The sequence below is a fragment of the Asterias rubens genome, chromosome 13, assembly GCF_902459465.1.
Source record: "Asterias rubens chromosome 13, eAstRub1.3, whole genome shotgun sequence".
NCBI classification, from domain to species: domain Eukaryota; kingdom Metazoa; phylum Echinodermata; class Asteroidea; order Forcipulatida; family Asteriidae; genus Asterias; species Asterias rubens.
In genome coordinates, this window is record NC_047074.1 from 6,376,676 (window position 1) to 6,397,459 (window position 20,784).

General features: G+C 40.9%; 1 protein-coding gene and 1 non-coding gene across 2 annotated transcripts in view; one reads left to right on the forward strand and one right to left on the reverse strand.

Annotated features, from left to right (window-relative positions):
• LOC117298280 (integrator complex subunit 4-like) overlaps window positions 1-20,784 on the forward strand; it is a 38,500-nt gene that overhangs the window by 412 nt on the left and 17,304 nt on the right. Inside the window, exons 2-14 of the mRNA XM_033781429.1 lie at window positions 2,306-2,465; window positions 3,243-3,398; window positions 3,934-4,040; window positions 4,682-4,855; window positions 5,442-5,660; window positions 7,453-7,572; window positions 8,251-8,425; window positions 8,840-9,045; window positions 9,990-10,132; window positions 11,285-11,400; window positions 11,834-11,967; window positions 13,118-13,275; window positions 13,841-13,934. Of these exons, the coding sequence (XP_033637320.1) occupies window positions 2,306-2,465; window positions 3,243-3,398; window positions 3,934-4,040; window positions 4,682-4,855; window positions 5,442-5,660; window positions 7,453-7,572; window positions 8,251-8,425; window positions 8,840-9,045; window positions 9,990-10,132; window positions 11,285-11,400; window positions 11,834-11,967; window positions 13,118-13,275; window positions 13,841-13,934 (1,962 nt within the window). The remainder of the gene's footprint in view (window positions 1-2,305; window positions 2,466-3,242; window positions 3,399-3,933; window positions 4,041-4,681; window positions 4,856-5,441; window positions 5,661-7,452; window positions 7,573-8,250; window positions 8,426-8,839; window positions 9,046-9,989; window positions 10,133-11,284; window positions 11,401-11,833; window positions 11,968-13,117; window positions 13,276-13,840; window positions 13,935-20,784) is intronic.
• Window positions 430-502, reverse strand: Trnay-gua. Its single transcript has one exon. It is a non-coding gene; the product is annotated as a tRNA-Tyr (tRNA).

A 20,784-nucleotide genomic window follows, 5' to 3' on the forward strand; every position in this document is an offset into this window, starting at 1 on the left:
GAAAGTTATCCCAATGCAATGCCAATCAATGACAATGGCAAAAAACTTAATTAATGCTTAAAAAGGCAGCTTAGCAAATGTATTTGTTAACTAAAACTTAAAAGGCCGAACTATGGGGTCAAGTCTCATAGTCATATTAGTTTACCGTGGGTATTCAATATCATTCATAATTCCGTAATCCGTGGGTCCAGTAAATTCATTTTTGTTGTAATGTCAAATGTCATCTCTATTCATGCTAACAAATATTAAAATAGTCAATAGACAACTTGAAAATGGTTGATTGGTGTAGCTGAGAAATCCGAATCCTACCAATCTAGTAATATAGTAGTATTATGTTATTGTTATAACAATATTATCTGAAATATTGTGGATAATTTGTTGTAAACTTGTAGTATAAATAGTTTTGATTTTTGGGGTTGAACAAAGAATTGACTTGAGTGGGATTCGAACCAACGACCTCTGGATTTACGTGCCGGCGCTCTACCAACTGAGCTATCTAGCCTACATATACCTTATGCATTGACGTCATCCAGCCGCCATCTTTGAGGTCAAACGGTGACGAAACAATCGAAATGCACATAGATTGGCCAATGAACAACCTCCTTTTGACCTCAAGACGAGGGCGCCGTACTGAAATGACGTCATGTGCATAAGGTCTATTGGCGATGTCCCTATTTTGTCAATATCTTTGTTCGGGGGTGCCAGTCAGAAGCCATACAACCGTTAACTGCCGTGTAGCCAGGGATCACACCCAAATTACGATACAACCTGGGAAGCGGCAGCCAGGGGATCACCTTAAGGGGATGCGACTTTTTGTTTCAGATATCAATATAAACCACAATGGAAACTGACTGGGTAAATTTTGAAATGATTTTTGGGGTTGAACAAAGAATTGACTGGAGTGGGATTCGAACCAACGACCTCCGGATTAACGTGCCGGCGCTCTACCAACTGAGCTATCTAGCCCTATATTGGCGGTGTCCCTATTTTGTCAATTTCTTTGTTCGGGGGTGCCAGTCAGAAGCCATACAACCGTTAACTGCCGTGTAGCCAGGGATCACACCCAAATTTCGATACAACCTGGGAAGCGGCAGCCAGGGGATCACCTTAAGGGGATGCGACTTTTTGTTTCAGATATCAATATAAACCACAATGGAAACTGACTGGGTAAATTTTTCAGTTTCCATTGTGGTTTATATAAATAGTTTTGAATGAATATCTGAAAATATGTCTAAACTAAAGTTACATATTTAAATTTTTACCTTTTAAAAATTAAATGTTGTTCTGTATTGAAATATTGGTGTAGATCTGTTTCTCATAAAATAAAAAAATGATTGACATCAATTCAAAAGTAGGACATTTTCACCTCAAAAATAGTCCCCAAAAAACGTCTGGCGTCCAAATAAGGACATTGAAACTTAAAAAGCTAAACACTTCAGCATTTTGCAAAGGGCGTCCTTAATATTTAACTTTATCACAAATAAATATGCGCTCAAATATCGAAATGCCTGCACAAGTTCACAACTTGCAAGAGTCAAATGCATGCATTTTCCGAGTATAAAATTGGATTATTAAATACTCCACTCCCCTCCTATACATAAGTACTAAACGTACTAGATGCCTGATGTTGAGACAGCTCAACGGTTCAGACAAATCGACTTTGAGACAACTCGATGGATGGCCAAGACAAGTCGACGGTTGAACGGTCAACCTCCGTTACTTACATGTTTACACAAATTTCCTGTAACCTTAACCCTAACCCTATCCTAACCTAACCCCCATCCCCTTCCCGGCCCTGTGCGCGCCCCGTGCTGAGGCCATCTGTCAAGTTGTCTTGGTCCTATTAAGTCATGTTGTCTGACAGTTGAAAAAACTGTCAGTCGAGTTGTCCAAACTATACTACCAAGGTTTAAAGCCAAAATTAATATTCTTTATCCCCCATGCAAATTTAACATCTCTTATCGCTGCGGTACCCGCTGCCAGAACATAGGATTCGAACTTCCTCTAGCTACTGGGCAACCTCGGTAGTCTAGTTTGTAAGACCCTGCTCTAGAATTGCAAGGGTCGTGGGTTTGAATCCCACCAGAGTAACATGCCTGTAATATTTTTTAACAGGACTCGGGGAAAGTACTGAGTATACAGTGCTAACACACATCGGTATATGGATAAAAGTCAAAATTAATACTCTTTATACCTGATGCAAATCCAACATCTCTTAAATCAAGGAGCAGTTTGATCTTAATGACAACAGAGTGCATTTAATGTTTACCAAGTTATTGTTTTCTTTCACCTTTTCAATTTCCAGGAAGAACCCCTGCCTACACCATTGAAAATTCGCATTGTAAATCCAAGACAAAGTTCACCTGCCCTAATCTTACCTGACCCAGATGCAAACAATTTAACTGAGACTCTAGCAGTGCTGCTTGACTTTGAACACAAACTTCCTATCAGCTTACCACAAACAGGCAAGTATTTTATATTATTGAGAATGTTTTTGTGAAGTAAAACATCGTCTGATTAATATTTCCATGGTATAAAGAATGTTGCCAAACAGTGGTGTTTCTTTTGTGGTTCTAGTTATCACAAATGTCCTTGCCACCAAATACTTTTATTCTTCTGTATCAAAGGTTTCTTCTATTATACAATGTTATGTAGGATAGTTTTCTAACTGTTATGAGACCACTCATTATATACACGGCAGCAATTTTTCTTATCTGGCATAACAGTTTTTGTTTGTTTAATTGACACCCTTAATTTGTTGCAGTCATCAGTCAGACCGTCAGATAGCTGACACGTACACATCAATTCACCTGGACATTGCATGGAATAACCTGAGCCTTACTGGACTTTATTTTGTGTACAAACCAAGCAAGCAGGCCTGCAACATATTCACTCCAAATATTGGGAGAAACAAATAGAATGTTTCTTGAGTCAATGTGTCTATCTATTACTGTAAAGGACTTTTGACAAAAGTGGTCAGCAGCACGGTTTGACAAGCCAAAGACTACTTCAATTTGATTTTGTGTACTAAACCATCAGCAATCGTGTTGTTTTATCTCACTAGGAATCATAATTTCTCACTCACTTAAAGAATTCTGTTTGTTTGTTTGTTTGTTTGTTTTTTGTTTGTTTGTTTGTTTGTTTGTTTCTTGTCAACACTTAAAAGCAAAAATCTGTTAATTTACATATTATGTACGTTGTACATTACGTTGTAAATTGTAATTTGTATTGTTTGTTTACAGAGAATGCAGTGCAAAGTATTCTTGCACATTATCAAGAGCAAGTGAATGTAAGTGTTAAGGTGAAACTAGTGCATTTGCTTGGCCAGCTTGCCTTGACTCCAGGTTTTGATGCTGTGTTACTTCTGGAAGACTTGCTATCCCTTCTAGCATCAACAGGTTAGTTAAACATAAAGGCACATTTACAATGCTGTATTAACATTACTTCATCTGCATTTCTTTGATTTTCTTTGATTACAAATGCTGCTTTGTGTGTGTGTGCAAGCGCTGTAGCAGTGTACTGTGTGTATCATTGGTCGGCACCGGTTTTGGGCTGGTATGTTGGACGCAATTTTTTGATGATTGCCTTTTTTTTTTTTTTTTTTGCAAGCCAATTAAAAAAAATTAACAAGTTTTGCGCTGTTAGAAATGGCAGATTGTTTTTGAAGAAAAATGATAAGACGTAGAATAGAACTACCCTGGAGTTGATAGTATAAATGTAAGATTTCACGCTGTGATCATTAAAATGAACTTATTTGGTATAAAAGAAGGCGCATCAGTAGATAGGACGCAGTGGTTTGTTTGGACCTTTGAAAGTCAGATGAGACGCATCTTGTATGCAGGCAATTACAGTGCATCTTGTTGAGCAATCTTTGTAACTTCATACAATATATGTTATTGTCAAAATGTCAGATTATGATGTTGATTCCCACAGAGTCGCACAGAGTCAAGTCACAGCTTTTATCCAGTTTGACTGCTATCGGCAGATCACTTTTCTCTCATGCAGAGCTACATGATAAACTTATTGACACTGCCAAGCTGGTAAGTAATTTCTTACCTATTCTTGTTCGCTATTTACAAGACATCTATCAACAGGGGACTGTTGTCATGATCTTAGCAGGCTTACGGCTGGTCATGGAATCATGAATTCTAACCCAGTTACTCCACCCGTACGCTAGCCGTTACATATAATAATGATGCTGCCCTTTTTCATGTAATGGTACTGTATGTGTGCATACAGTATATTGGGTTAGAATATATCCATGTATCAATGTCCAGCCACAAATCCTGCTACACTCATTACAACAGTCCCGCTTTAAACATGCTAAACAATTCCCAATGAGTGCATCTACAAGAGTTCACACAATAAATATTCAATGTTCTACACCAATCAATTTTAGCAGTTCTACTACATAAAGGTGGGGATTGTAACAATAGTTTGAAATCCATATGTTGTCACATATTTGTTCACACACTTTTGTGAAAAAATACGTTAGATTTGTAAAATTTCACAATGAGGCTTTGTGTTGTTTGCTTGTGAAAACATAAGTCTTTTTAGAGTAAATATCGACCTGCTAATAGTGCATTCATTGACATTGCATCATACATGTAGGTCTATTCAGAATGCAATAAATAGTAACAATGTAAATGACTTTGTGTATTGATAAATTTGTATTCCTCAGCACTTATCAGATCTTCATCATACTGTGCGCTGTGAATGTTTATCAATGATTGGAGCATTGAGTACACTGGATAAATCAATCAACAAGAAAGAGGACAAGAAATGTCAGCGTCTCTTAGCAGCATACATAGATGATCAAGATCCTCGGGTCAGACAGAGCTCATTGAAATCAATGGTAAGAAGATTAAAGACACTGGACACTATTGGTAATTGTCAAAGACCAGTCTTCCCAATTGGTGTATCTTAACATATGCATAACATAACAAACCTGTGAAAATTTGAGCTCAATTGGCCATCGAAGTTGCGAGATAATAATGAAAGAAAAAACACCCTTGTCACACAAAGTTGTGTGCTTTCAGTTGCTTGATTTCGAGACCTCAAAATCTAGTTCTGAGGTCTCGGAATCAATTTGTGGAAATTACTTCTTTCTCAAAAACTTTGTTACTTTAGGGAGCCATTTCCCACAATATTTTAAACTATCAATAGCTCCCCATTACTCGTTACCAAGTAAGGTTTTATGCTAATAATTATTTTGAGTAGTTACCAATATGTCCGCTGCCCTTAAGCACTTACAACCGCATTTTGTGTACATGAAGAGGAAATCGCTCATTTCGTTCTGTTTTTATGAGAAAATAGAATAGCTGTAGCAAACCGCATCCCAATGGTAATAATAATGTTAATTGTTCTAAAGCACTTAACTTGCTAAGAAAGATGAAATGGCATTAACTTTTCATGTTGTACTTTTTTTACAAACATTTAAGCTAACTCTGCATCAGCGAGGTCAAAGGCTGGATCTATCTGTTTATCAACAATCTGTGAAGGCTCTTACAGATGACTATGAAGGGGTCAGGCTAGCTGCACTTAAATTGGTCTGGGTATTAAGCCAGGTATACCCTGAAGAAATGTTAGCAGTGAAAGGAGGATCCACAGAAGACCAACTTCGCCTTGTAGATGACGGATTTACCAACATCTGTCAGATGGTCAGTTGTTTCAATCTTGTTTTTTTGTAATCAATTCCTTGCAACACTAACTTAGTTGCTTAAAATAGAGCCTTGGTTGCTATGGTATTGTCACAGTGGCATTGCCACTATGGTATTGCCACACACAGTGGCAGTGCCACTATGGTATTGCCACAGTGGCTGTGCCACTATGGTATTGTCACAGTGGCACTGCCACTATGGTATTGTCACAGTGGCACTGCCACTGTGGTATTACCACAGTGGCAGTGCCACTATGGTATTGTCACAGTGGCATTGCCACTATGGTATTGCCACAGTGGCTGTGCCACTATGGTATTGTCACAGTGGCACTGCCACTATGGTATTGTCACAGTGGCACTGCCACTATGGTATTGTCACAGTGGCAGTGCCACTATGGTATTGTCACAGTGGCACTGCCACTATGGTATTGTCACAGTGGCACTGCCACTATGGTATTGTCACAGTGGCATTGCCACTATGGTATTGTCACAGTGGCACTGCCACTATGGTATTGTCACAGTGGCACTGCCACTATGGTATTGCCACAGTGGCAGTGCCACTATGGTATTGCCACAGTGGCAGTGCCACAGTGGCAGTGCCACTATGGTATTGCCACAGTGGCAGTGCCACAGTGGCAGTGCCACTATGGTATTGTCACAGTGGCAGTGCCACTATGGTATTGCCACTATGGTATTGCCACTATGGTATTGCCACAGTGGCAGTGCCACTATGGTATTGCCACAGTGGCAGTGCCACTATGGTATTGTCACAGTGGCAGTGCCACTATGGTATTGTCACAGTGGCACTGCCACTATGGTATTGCCACAGTGGCAGTGCCACTATGGTATTGTCACAGTGGCATTGCCACTATGGTATTGTCACAGTGGCAGTGCCACTGTGGTATTGCCACAGTGGCAGTGCCACTATGGTATTGTCACAGTGGCATTGCCACTATGGTATTGCCACTATGGTATTGCCACTATGGTATTGCCACAGTGGCAGTGCCACTATGGTATTGCCACAGTGGCAGTGCCACTATGGTATTGTCACAGTGGCAGTGCCACTATGGTATTGTCACAGTGGCACTGCCACTATGGTATTGCCACAGTGGCAGTGCCACTATGGTATTGTCACAGTGGCATTGCCACTATGGTATTGTCACAGTGGCACTGCCACTATGGTATTGCCACAGTGGCAGTGCCACTATGGTATTGTCACAGTGGCACTGCCACTATGGTATTGTCACAGTGGCACTGCCACTATGGTATTGCCACAGTGGCAGTGCCACAGTGGCAGTGCCACTGTGTTAGTGCCTCTGTGGAAGTGCCACTTTGGTAGTGCCACTGTGGTAGTGCCACTGTGGTAGTGCCACTGTGGTAGTGCCACTGTTGTAGTGCCACTGTTGTAGTGCCACTGTTGTAGTGCCACTGGGTAAGTACCTCTGTAGTAGTGCCACTGGATAGTAGTGCCACTGTGGCAATACCATAGTGGAAGTGCCACTGTGGTAGTGTCACTGTGATAGTGGTTGTGCCACCATAAATATGCTGTTGGTCAAATCATCAATCCATTTGGGGTATTTTTTGGAGATCTTGAACCGGTATTTTTCCCAATTACTGTGACACACAAAGTCTGCTCTATAACACACTGAAGAATCACTTGTAAAAGCATACGTGTACGTATTATTAAATAAAAACATGCCTAGCCAAACTCTCAAGACAAGTTTGGCTTTGACCAGAGCTGCCAAGTACTTTGAATATTAACCTGAATGTTGTTGCTGTGTGCTTACCTTTAGGTAAATGATGAATCAATGAGAGTTCGGACTGAGGCAGCTGGATTGTTAGGCTCTCTTCATCTTGTCAGCTCAAAGTTCTTTCAACAAACATTAGACAAAAAGCTCATGTCAGGTTTGAGGGTAAGTCTCCATTTGTTTGATTTGAGAGCTTTATTTCCGGTATTTTTGTCAGTATGTAAGGAACCATCAGATGTTTAGATTGTAGGCCTGATGAGAGGACATCATGAACATCAGGCAAGGATTAAAACCTATGAGGTACATGATGGAACTATTTTGCAAGTGCTTTTTTAGAAGACGAATGATGTACGTACATAACCTGAAAGAGTGACCAATGTTTGGTATTCTGGCTTCGAACGTTTCATTTAAAAAGTCAACAACAATAGCATTAAATAAATTACAAAATTTGTAGTTTAGATTTGGTAGTTTACAATATAAACTTGGACATTTTATCAACTTACTGTTATCAAAGTGATGCAGTAATGAAAAGCTTGTCTGGTCCTCGCATTATTTCCAGCAGTGGGTTAACCCAAGAAGTTCCCTTTTTTAAGGACGATTAATTTTAGTCAGTTAGTCTTCTGCCATGTCACATCTCATAAGTCTGTACTTGTATGTAACGAAAATCTGGTTCTAATGCAATCTAGGTTTTAATCAGATACACTTTTGAGAAACCGGTAGTTTCTACATCATTTGTACTGGGTCTCCATGTTTGAATGTGCACAAGACTTGCAAACTAATCTATTGTTGTCAGATACATATATTTATTTGGACATGTTCTACTGATTGATTGACTTTTCTCAGAGGAAGCGTACTTCCCATGAGCGTCAGAAAGAGAGTTATGCATGTGGTGATTGGTCATCAGGTCAGAAGTGGAATGATGATGCACCTAAGGAGCATTTGGATCCTGGCAGTATTAGTCTCATCAATAGCGGAGCTTGTGGAGCATTCGTTCATGGATTAGAAGATGAATATTTAGGTGACTATTTTCTTACTTTATTACTGAGGTTTCATTCATTCATTCATTTTTGTTATAACAAAAACTAAATTTAATAAGGCCTTCCCTACTATTTTTGAAAAGTTAGCCGATTTGTCTGCCAAATTCAACAATTACATGAAGATGTGCGATGACTTTCACCAAGTGTGTTTAAAAAGATGAAATTAATTACAAAGGAAGTCTTTAAGTATTCCATTGATTTGTGTCCCAGTATGTGTGATAGTAATTGTCAATGGCAACTTGGCATAGAAGTTCAAGTTGTAATGCATGATGTTTATTCACAAAGCTTATTTTTAAGATGACCTTGTTTTTAAGATGTCATACATGTTTGGAGTTTTCTTTAGCGTATTTCTTGTAATGCTTAACATAATGTATACATGTATTTTTTCATGGTAGAGGTTCGATCAGCAGCTTTGGATTCTCTTTGTGAGCTGGCAACACAATCTCCTTCCTTTGCAAGATTATCACTAGACTTCCTTGTTGACATGTTCAATGATGAGATAGAAAGTGTGCGTCTGAATGCAATATACAGCATGAGAAAGATCACTCAACACATTATTCTAAGGGAAGACCAGTTGGAGATAATCCTGAATGTGTTGGATGTAAGTTGCTTGTTATGATGTAAACATTGTTCAGCTAGCCAGTAGGACCTCTCTGCCCCCATGCATTCATCAAACCTTTTTCGCCACATGTTGCTCATTATATATTTAGTTTTCGGAATCCAGAAGACTTCTCAGTTCTGAAAAGAACTGTCCTGCTTTTTTACTACTACCTGGGCGGAAGGTAGAAAATGTTTGCTTCGAGTCATAACATTTGCAATCAATTAAAAAAGAAATCCTATTTTTTTTTATCACCCATTCTTATGCCTGTAACTGGCCGGAACTACTACTCTAGCTTTTTAGTTGATCATTATTAACTTCATTAAACAAAGAGTGAGTTGTTAATTGGTCTAAATGTTTCGACTAGCTTGCTCTAGTCATCGTCCGGAGACTGAAGAAATGTGAGAGAATTGGGTCTATTTATAGGGACCAATTAAGAACACACTCCGTTGTAGTGGGTCTATTTATAGGGACCAATTAAGAACACACTCCGTTGTAGTGGGTCTATTTATAGGGACCAATTAAGAACACACTCCGTTGTAGTGAAGTGGGTCTATTTATAGGGACCAATTAAGAACACACTCCGTTGTAGTGAAGCTAAAACTGATCCACTAAAAAGCTTAAGTAGTAGTCCCTACTTTCCACCCAGGTAGTATTTAAAAAGCAGTACAGTTCTTTTCAGAACTGAGAAGTCTCTCGAACTCCGAAAATATACTCTGCGGTATTAATAAAGCAATCTACCTGGCAAAAATGTGTTCAAAATTGTTTGCCTACCTGTATGCCAAATTTGAGGCTTGTATCAAAAAGTACAAAATTGATGTAAATTATAGCCAGCTGCTTCAGAAAAGTTCTGAGGTCAATTGAATCATGATGAATCATGATGTCTTTATTCAAAGTGTATTTGTACAGTTATGTTATATTTCTTTTATGTTTGGTTTGTTGTGTAGGATTTCTCCAGTGAAATTCGAGAGGCTCTGCATGAGTTGTTGTGCACTGTTACATTGGCCACCAAGTCATGTTTGAGTAGATCCCTTCATTTCTTGCTGCGAAACTTGAACAAGTATCCACAGGATAAACTCTCTATCTGGAAGTAAGTCCAGATAATCATCTTGAACATAGAATAGTCCATTTGTATTCTACATTAATGTAGGATATGAGTCACCGTGGTCAAGTGGTTAGACCGCAGGACTTGCAGTCACAAGGTTGTGGGTTCGAATCCCTCAGCCAACCACTGATTTCACAATGTCTAGAATAGATATTGTCGTCTAGTTACTGAATCACAATTCCTTGAGGTGTGATTCATAATCATAGACGTTAAACCAATGTTTGTATGAGAGAGATTGGCTGTTGCCAGCTTGGTGTTTACATGTATATCCCTTTATGGGAGTTTGCCGAGTTCCCTTGATGGGAAGGTCATTCAAACAAAAAATAAAGCACTGTATACTCAAACAACTAGAGTATACCACATCTCACTTTTCTCTTCTGGTATATATCCATGAGAACACTTTTTGAAATATCCACATTACATGTAGCCTTCAAGTGTCAAAGTCGAAAAATGTTACTTTCCTCTTTAATGCCATGGGTGTTTTTGACATGAGAAAATGTGTGCTTTATTACATGCCATGCATTGAATTTATTAGCTAATTTAAAAGATAATTAGCTTTACTTAATATACTTCGCATTTACTCCTGTTTCTATTCCAGTTATTGGTAAACACAGTATTTAAAAGATACATGAGTAGAGTCGATAATGGCAGATTCATGTAAACAAAGTGAATGGTGATACAATATCAATAAGCTAGTATTTATAGAGCACCTTTTCCAGGGGTTGCAAAGCGCTAGGATGTCAGATAGATTTCTGTTAAAGGGCAGCCAGGACACTACACAATTCATATTTTATTCACACTATGTGAAAACTCAATAACAATTTGTTGTAATATTTTCTTATGAATCATTTAGAGTAACATACAACATGTTCTATAGATGATCCGAGATGTATAGCACAGCCTTGCAAATCAGATTGAATGAATCCCCAATCTGGCAGATTAGTGTAGAAAACTATCAATTATCAATGATATGAGCTCATAGGATTTGGGCCTCATGAGGGGGGGGGGGGTCTGTATGGGTTTGGGCTTCTCTAAGTTACTGGAATACAAATGTGGACATGATAGTTTGTGCATAGTAGTGTTATTGACATGACATTTGTTTAATCATGTTCCACATGTATGGTTGTGTTTTCCTAGTTGTATGAAGCACCTTGGCTCAGCCCACCATGATTTGACTCTTACTCTCATACCTGAGTTACTAGGAACTCATCCTTATTTCGACACTCCTGAACCTGATATGGATGACCCAGCCTGTATCCTTTTAATCTCTTGCATGTTTTCTGTTTTTTTTTGTTAATTTTTTTGAGCATTGAGGAGGTTTGCCAGAGACAATTGTTATTAATTTGTTTTTTTACCCATACATCGATGTGGTTAGCACGGCATACTCAGTACTTCCCAGAGTCCTGTGAAAACAATATCACAGGCATGTTACATGGGTGGGATTCGAACCCACAACCCTTGCAATTCTAGAGCAGTGTCTTACCGAAAAAGACTACCGAGGTTGCCCGGTAGCTAGAGGCAGTTCGAATCCTATGTTTTGGCAGCGGGTACCGCATTGGTGGTATGGGTAAAAACCAAAATTAATATTCTTTATCCCCGATGCAAATTTAACACAATATATATTGGTATTTGATATAACTAATATGCCTAAAATTGTATTCTAATTGTCCCTAACTATATGATCAGATATTGGTGTGATGGTTCTTATATTGAACTCGGCTGCTGAATGTCCTACTATGGTATCTTTATTTCCTGACTATACCCTCAGGCATTATTCATATCTCAGGGATAGTCTACCACATCTTGTGCCTCATGTCAAGGTCTGTCAAACCTCTACATTTTCACAGCTTTTAAAGACACTGGACACTATTGGTAATTGTCAAAAACCAGTCTTCTCACTTTGTGTATCTCAATGTGTGCACAAAATAACAAACCTGTGAAAATTTGAACTCAATTGGTCATCGAAGAATATTGGAAGAAAAAACACCCTTGTCACACAAAGTTGTGCGCTTTCAGATGCTTGATTTTGGGACCTCAAAATCTAATTCTGAGGTCTCAAAATCAAATTTGTGGAAAATACCTCTTTCTCCAAAACTACTTTACTTCAGAGAGAGCCGTTTCTCACAACGTTTTATACTATCAACAGCTCTCCATTGCTTGTTACCAAGTACGTTTTTATGCTAACAATCGATTTGAGTAATTACCAATAGTGTCCACTGCCTTTAAAACTTATAGATCTTTCAGGCAACTTAGTCAATAGATTATGGAAAGTCAAAATGCTTGAAAAGACCTGGAAAGATATGACTGAAGTGCAGCCTAACTGCAAACAAGTTGAATATGAAGCCAGTGTGATTAGCATTCAACCTGTGAAGCAATCCTATTAACAACGGACTCCCAGTGCTACTAACATTGGGACTGAATACTAGGGTTTGTCTGCATACAAAAAAAGGGTTAATATTTCAATTTTGTGTCCAATAAGAATATGATTGTTGATGTTTGAAAATAAAAAATATATATATGATGTTGCCAGTTGCATCACGTTGCAACAAAGTATTTTCCATATTTTGCTTTTGGGTTTGTACATTTACAGCTTTTAAACCATTGAACCAACAACTGGCGCTTCACCAACTAAGCTATCCAGCCCAATGTTGGTGGTCTCCGTATGAGTCAAGATCTTTGGTTGGGATGCTATTCAGTAGCCATGTAACCGTCAGCTGCCTCGTAGCCAGGGATCACACCCAAGTTTGGGAAGTGGCAGCCAGGGATCACCTGAGGGGGACGCGAATAAGTCGTTGGTTCAAATTCCATTCCAGTTAATATGTCTTTCTTCAAACTATTAAAAAATCTCCCCACTCAACTTCCCTTGTGGTTTTAAAATACTTGATAAAACTCTTTTTAATCTATAAATGCACGTACATGGGGGATGCACCACAGATATTTAAATGATAACATATTGTTGTTATCTTCCAGTACATCAACTCCTCAAGACTGAGTGAGTGTTCTGATGTCAGATTGCAACGAAAAGGACAAGAACCAAGTGTGTTCCTCGCACAAACATTGGATAAAGTCAAGCATCTTACCACTATGGCCAGACAACCATCAATTAGTCTCATGCAACTAATAATAAGGTAAGGAGTTGTTATAAATCATCGTTCATGAACATTCTAGGGCTAAAAACAATTTTGGGAATGCTTTTATTCAAATCAGTTTGTTAAACAAAATGTAAGACTCAATTGCATTTGGAAGAAATCAATCCAATACTTCAGACTATCTGTTCAAGTCCCTTTTCGAGCTCCTTCTCTTCCTTCCTCCATGGTTGACCTGAAGTTTGTAGATTGTGTTTTATTCCTCTTTCTGGAATTGATATTTCAAAAAAGAAAAGTGTCTGAGGCTTTCTGAGACAATACAGAAGTAAAACAAGTTATTGTGAAAAGGCCTTGCATGTAGGTCAAAGGTTCAACAACACAACAGTCCAATACCACATGACCCAAGAAACTCAAATTAGAATTTGGGAGTTTTCATTTCACCAAAAGTTGTTGGCAAACGTTAGAAATTCTGTTCAGTCCCGATTACTAAGAAATTCTGAACACAACTGTTGTGAGGATGAGAATGAATATTTTATGTAGGAGATTGCTCTGTTGAGGTTACCTTAAGGTTCTCAATCATACTGTCCTTGTTTGTGTTTGTTTGCAGAGATCTTGAGAGAATAGGGGAACTTGATCCTGGACTCTCTGCATGTGCTGATTTCTGTGCTCGGTATATACGCTGTCAGCTGGTTCTCACCAAGGTACATGTAATGTGTGACTTATCATTCACATTATGAGACTGCTAGGTACATATGGGACTGATCTAGAAAGCTTTCTGGAACACCCCCAAAGTACAAACAAGTGTCTGTAAGATGAAAATCACAATAGTACACAATTGTAAACAAGTTGCAGCAACTTGTGATTGCTATATTGTGTTGTTTGTGGTTTGATGCAGAGCGTTACATTTGTGTGATACGCTGCCCATGTGAATACCATTGATGTGTAGTTACTCTGATGGGTGAGGCTCAATGATCAGTTCATTGCATTTAATATCTCCTCAAATTAAAATTGTAATTATTCTAAATTGTCGGTTGAAGTTTACATTACAGAAGTGTCTCTGAGCTTTTGTGCTGAGATTGGTTGTGGTGTTGCTAGAAGTCAATTAAGAGAGTATTTCCATGGTGTTACAACAAGAGCTCTAAAATCATGAGTACATGTTGTTGCGGCAGCAATTTCAACTTGTTCCAACCCAACATTCAGACATTGAAAGTTGCAAGTCCTACTTGTCTTAGATTGACTTTTTCTATAGGAACAAACTTGGTTGGTATGCCGAGTGTATCAACCATGCACACACACCACGCACACCGTCAACGTCGCCCATGCCATGGAAATACCCATTGCATGCATAATGCATAAACAGTCCGCACGCTGTGATTGGCCGTTGATAGACTCCAACTCGTAACACATGTTCACGAACCGGGAAAGAATTGCCACACAGTGTGCCACACATGTACAGAATGGTAGTAAAACAAATACTCATAGTTTCCATTAGTTATAAAATGCAACTGCCTTTCTGTCAGTGTTGGACACATAAATTTGTCACATAACCACGGGAAGTGGCTCCAAACAACAAATGTAAGAAAGACGAACAAACCATGCACTCATGAAATAAATGAACAGTGAAAGAAACACTTCTAATTTACTATATATATCAATATTTAATTATGAAATTCCTCATCGAACTCTACCAATCAAAATGTATGTCCAATATTCTTTGGCTCTAATTACAATTCCTTGATTCAAATAAAATCTCCTCCAAAATTAAACCAAAATGATGTATCTATCCTTACTTCACCTAATTGAAACTTTGAATCTCAAAACGTGAACTTCACTTCAACTTACTATCTTCAATGAAAATCAATAAAGAAAAACTATACTCTGTTCTCAAACTCCACAAACTTCTTCAAATGTCAATATAATAACTAGTAGAAACCCTCCACTTCACTTCAAATCTAAATTACGTCTTAGAACAACTTCTTATCCCAACTTCTGCTCAAAACTGGAGTGTAAAACAACTCCCTTAATCTCAAATAACAATTATTTCTTTCCAACTTCTTTTCACAACTGGAGAATAAAACAACTCCCTTTTCTCAAATAACAATTATTTCTTTCCAACTTCTTTTCACAACTGGAGAATAAAACAACTCCCTTTTCTCAAATAGCAAAATTTCTTTCCAACTTCTTTTCACAACTGGAGAATAAAACAACTCCCTTTTCTCAAATAGCAAAATTTCTTTCCAACTTCTTTTTCACAACTGGAGAATAAAACAACTCCCTTTTCTCAAATAGCAAAATTTCTTTCCAACTTCTTTTTCACAACTGGAGAATAAAACAACTCCCTTTTCTCAAATAGCAAAATTTCTTTCCAACTTCTTTTTCACAACTGGAGAATAAAACAACTCCCTTAATCTCAAAATCAAAAATGTCTTCACCAAAATTTATGGCTATGGAAGAAGAAAATTATTCTCCCAAATGTTAAATGTATAATGTCAGCAAATACAAAATTGCAATACAACCTGGCGTTTACTGACTATCTACAAAAAGTGTCTTTACTCTCATGGAAGACAAAAATTACTTAACAAATTGCTCCCATCTTCCGATGATAAATATATTTATATAAGCATAGAGTTTTTATATACAGAACCAGTGTTCCAAAATTAGCGGGCTAGCTGTTCTTTCGACGGAATCCGTTCAGATGATAAAAAGCTTGAAGCTATACCCAGTCTTCATTCTTGACGAAATTCCACAGTTCAAATGGTTAGCTCAATCATGGTTCATCCAGTGTAGGGTGGTAGGAAAATGAAGTATCCAGATTAATGTCTGTCGCAAACTGTTTACCCCGGAACCAGTGCCATCTACAAAATCAATACCAACCACACGGATTTACCATAATGATAATTGAACAGTTCTGTCTGGAAATGCTTATAATCAAATAATTTCTACACTTGGTTTGCACTATAATCATAAACTATCAAACTGTACATTTTCGTGCTAAACTTAGAATGAATTTCAAAGCAATATTTGTTCACATCTGAGGCGGCGCTGGCTCAACACGGCGAACATGCTGGTTGAGTGGGCACGTTCTAGGACTTCAGTGTTTGGAACTTTCTCCTGCCATGTAATGCCCAAGATGCGGCGTAGGCAGTGAGGTGGAAGCTGTTCAGCCGTTTTTCTTGTCTGATGTAGGTGGTCCAGGCCTCACTGCCGTATAGCAGAGTGCTGGTGACGCATGCTTGGTAGACCTGGAGTTTTGTGCGCACGGCTAGGTTCTTATTTAGCCACACTCTCTTTGCCAGCCTGGCCATCACTGCGGCGGCTCTGGCAAGACGGGTGCTCAATTCTGCGTCAAGTGACAGATTGCTGGAGACTGTTGACCCGAGGTACGTGAAGGATTCCACACAGTCAAGAGTCGCGTTGCCAATACAGATGGAGGGTGGGTTTTCGACATCTTGGGCCATGACATGGGTCTTCTTGATGCTGATGGTGAGGGCAAACTCCTTGCATGGGTAGGAAAGCCTGTCCATCAACTGCTGGAGCTCTGTCTCTGTGTGGGATGCTAGTGCTGCATTATCTGCAAATAGCATTTCCCTCAGAAGAACACTGGAATACTTGGTCTTAGATCTCAGACGGGCAAGGTTGAAGAGTTTCCCGTCAGCTCTTGAGTGTAGATAGACGCCTTCATGGGATGAGTCGTTTGTAAATGACAGCAGAAGCGAGAAGAAAATTCAGAAGAGGGTTGGTGCAAGAACACAGCCCTGCTTCACTCCGCTGCAGATTGGGAAGGCCTCTGAAGTTTTTCCATTACAGCAGACTGAACCCCGCATGTTGTCGTGAAAAGATGTCAGGATGTTGAGAAGTTTTGGCGGGCAGCCGATCTTTGCAAGTAGCTTGAAGAGACCATCTCTGCTAACAAGGTCGAAGGCCTTTGTGAGGTCGACGAAGGCGAGATACAGGGGTCTCCTCTGTTCACGGCACTTCTCCTGCAGTTGTCAAAGGGTGAAGATCATGTCCACCGTGGATCTTGCTGCCCTGAAGCCACACTGTGACTCAGGGTAGACACGTTCGGCCAGAAGCTGGAGCCTGATAAGTGCAACACGTGCGAAGACCTTCCCCACAGTGCTGAGCAGAGAGATGCCGCGGTAATTGTTGCAGTCACTGCGGTCGCCCTTGTTCTTGTACAGCGTGACGATTTTTGCATCACGCATGTCCTGTGGGACGGCTCCTTCATTCCAGCAAAGGCACAGGAGGTCATGGAGATATGGCAGGAGAGAGGGTTTCCCAAGTTTGATGACGTCACATGTTATCCCATCAGCACCTGGGGCCTTGCCGCAATTGAGGCTGTCAATGGCTTTGCCAAGCTCCTCTTGAGTAGGTTCCATATCGAGCTCCTTCATCACAGGCAGGCTTGCGATGCCGTTCAGATCCTCATCCGACACTGTGTTCTCTGTTGCATATAATTCCATGTAGTGCTCAGCCCATTTTTCCATCTGTTTGCTGCTGTCGGTGATGACTTCACCAGACTTGGATTTGAGAGGTGCTGTTTTTCTAATGGAGGGACCTGTGGCTTGTTTGATTTCCTCGTACATGCCCCTGATGTCACCTGTGTCGGAGGCAACCTGTATGGTGGAGAAGAATTTGAGCCAGTAGTTGTTTGCGCAGCGTCGTGCGGTTTGCTGGGCCTTGCTCCTAGCTTTTCTAAGATCCTCAAGATTCCTCGGCGATGGATTCTCTTTGAACTTGAGAAAGGCGGTGCGCTTGGCCTCTATAACCGGCTCCATCTCCGCTGCATTTGCCTCAAACCAGTCTACGTTCTTCCTCACTTTTTTGCCGTATGCTGCGAGGGCTTTGTTGTAAATGGTGTCACGCAGGCAGTTCCACTTGTCTGCAGCACTTTGCTGATTGGAAGAGGAGAGTGCTTGATCAAGAGAGGTTAGGAAGAGCTTGGTGATATTTGGGTCTTTGGAGCGGCTGGCGTTGACACTGTGAAAGGTGCGGGTGAAGTGGATGGAGTTGAGTGCCTCCCGTCTAGTAATGATGAGATCAAGCTGGTGCCAGCGCTTAGATCTTGGATGTCTCCAGGAGACCCTGTGCAGTGGCTTGGTCTGGAAATAGGTGTTGGTAATGCAGAGCTGATGATAGCAGCACAACTCTAGCAGTCTCTTCCCATTTTCATTCATGCTCCCCACTCCAAAGTGTCCAAGGCAGTCTGGCCAGGATTCATGGTCAACACCAACCCTAGCATTCAAATCCCCCAGGAGGAACAGGTGCTCGTTCTTTGTGATTGTGCTGATGGCCATGTCGAGCTTCTCATAGAACTTGTCTTTGGACTCGGGGGAAGAGCAGAGTGTTGGGGCATAAACGCTCAGCAGATTGGCTGGTCCGCTGCTGGTGGATAAGCCGATGCGTTCTGAGCCTCCTGTCGGTGGTACAGTTGTGGCAATTAGCGTGTTTTTCACTGCGAAGCCAACGCCGTGTTCGAGTCTCTTCCGCACTCTTGCCATGCCAGAAGAAAGTGTAGTTTTTCTCTCCTTTAGGGAACCACTGTCAGCAAGACCTGTCTCCTGGAGAGCAGCAATGTCAACATTGAGTCGGTCGAGCTCGTGGTCAATAATGGCGGTCTTGCGAGAGTCGTTGATTTGGTCAAGGCTGTCTGAGAGCCCTGTGCGCATGGTTCTTACATTCCAGCTTGAGATTCGAAGAGCTGTCATCTCCGTTTTTAGTTTTCCTTTTTTGCCTGGTGCGGTGTTAACGTCCGCTTGTCGTGCTTTACACTAAGCCCCAAGCACCCATTGAGGCAGACGGACGTTGGCGGGTCGACACCTTACTGGCCGGGGGCTGCCCGGCTTAAGGCAGTGGTAGCCGACCACTGGAACGCGATGGTTCCTCCCACCGTCGACGCCGACCCGTGGCGCCCCGTTCCCTTCGCCAATTTGGATGGGACTTATAACCCGTAAATGCCAGCTACCGTGTTGTGTCCTCACTCTAGGGTGAGGCTGGAGTGACCTCTCCAGGGGGCAAGCCTGGGCATGAAGTATGGAGATCCTGGGTTGCCCATGCGTCCCCCTCTCGGCTTTGCTGATGGAATCCAAAGGAATGCGAAGCATGACGCTTGGTATCAGCTTGGCTGCAGGAGCTGCCGGACCAGTGTATGCAAGGCACCGTTCCGTCTTCGGGGCTCCACTCCTGATTTGGAAAGTTTACTCCCTTACACGTGGCCGTTGGGTCAGTTGTTGACCTCCTCCGCCCTGGCCATTGGCTGTCTAGCTGTCTAGTGTTGCTCATCCGCCCAGTGATGCAGTGTAGACACCACACTTGGTTTTAAAATCAGAGTTTTCCTTCTCCTAGATGAACTGCCTTCCATGGCTTATGAGCCCCATCTACCCAGGTTTGAAATCAGAGTTTTCCTTCTCCTAGATGGGCAACCTTCCATGGCTGACGAGTCCCATCTACCTGGAGCGATCTGGTTTTAAGGCGCCAGAAACACGCCTGCACACCTCTGCCCACAGTTCGCAACAGGGATCGGCACGTGAAGCCGGGCAGATATGAGTTTGACTTGGAGAGGCTGTTTTGAGACGCAGACCATATGGGACATTTCATGGGTGTGGAGTGGCTCAGTACTCCACACAATCCCGGCAATTCCTAGCCCTTTCGACCCCCAAAGCAAGATACACCCAGTAGCGCCTGATGGTTGCACTGGCTATAAGCTCTGCAGATTTTAGCGATTTTATCTGGACAACTACGCACATGTTGGACAAATTGTATATCAACTTGAAGAGGAAAGTGCAGAGACAACACTGGATACTTTCCAACATCACTGGTTTCTCGTCTTCAGATATATTTGTGGGGATAAATTCTGCAGTTTCTTCAAATCTTAGCATTGGAAAGTAAGCACATAGCTACATGTCTATTGTGTATTTCTCCTTCACTGACTTTGACCAGTGCTGATGGCTGTTCAAAGGACAGCAGTGAACACTATTATTCTCATCTGGACAATGACTTTGCTTTCATACTCTAAGGAGGTGCTACTGGACATTAGGAAACAATGCTCTGGGACTAGACTGCCTATTGATGTCTACCACACAATTACGGACAATGGCATTAGCAGTGACAAACCTACAAAGAGAGGAGTTCGTGCTTTCTGCAAACGTCAAAACCCCATCTCTGTTGTACAATCACACAGGAACAAGTACATGAACAATGCCTGTCTTGAACCTGCACGCCCACGGTGTCTTCGAAAGATTCCATTGACTGGTTTACATCCCACATCTAAGATTGTGTTACTAAATGCACAGTCTGTACGCAATAAGACAGAACTTCTTGAGACTTACATTCTTCAAAACTGCCTGGACATATTCATCATAACAGAAACATGGGTGGTAGAAAGCGACCACGTGACACTCAACGCACTAACACCACCCGGCTACGTAAGCCACTCTGTGCCGAGAAATGGCAGAGGTGGTGGAATTGCCATTGTCAGCAAGCTTTCGCTCGGTGCATCTTTACAACCCAAACGGAAATTTCGCAGTTTTGAATGTGCTGAACTGGATTTGA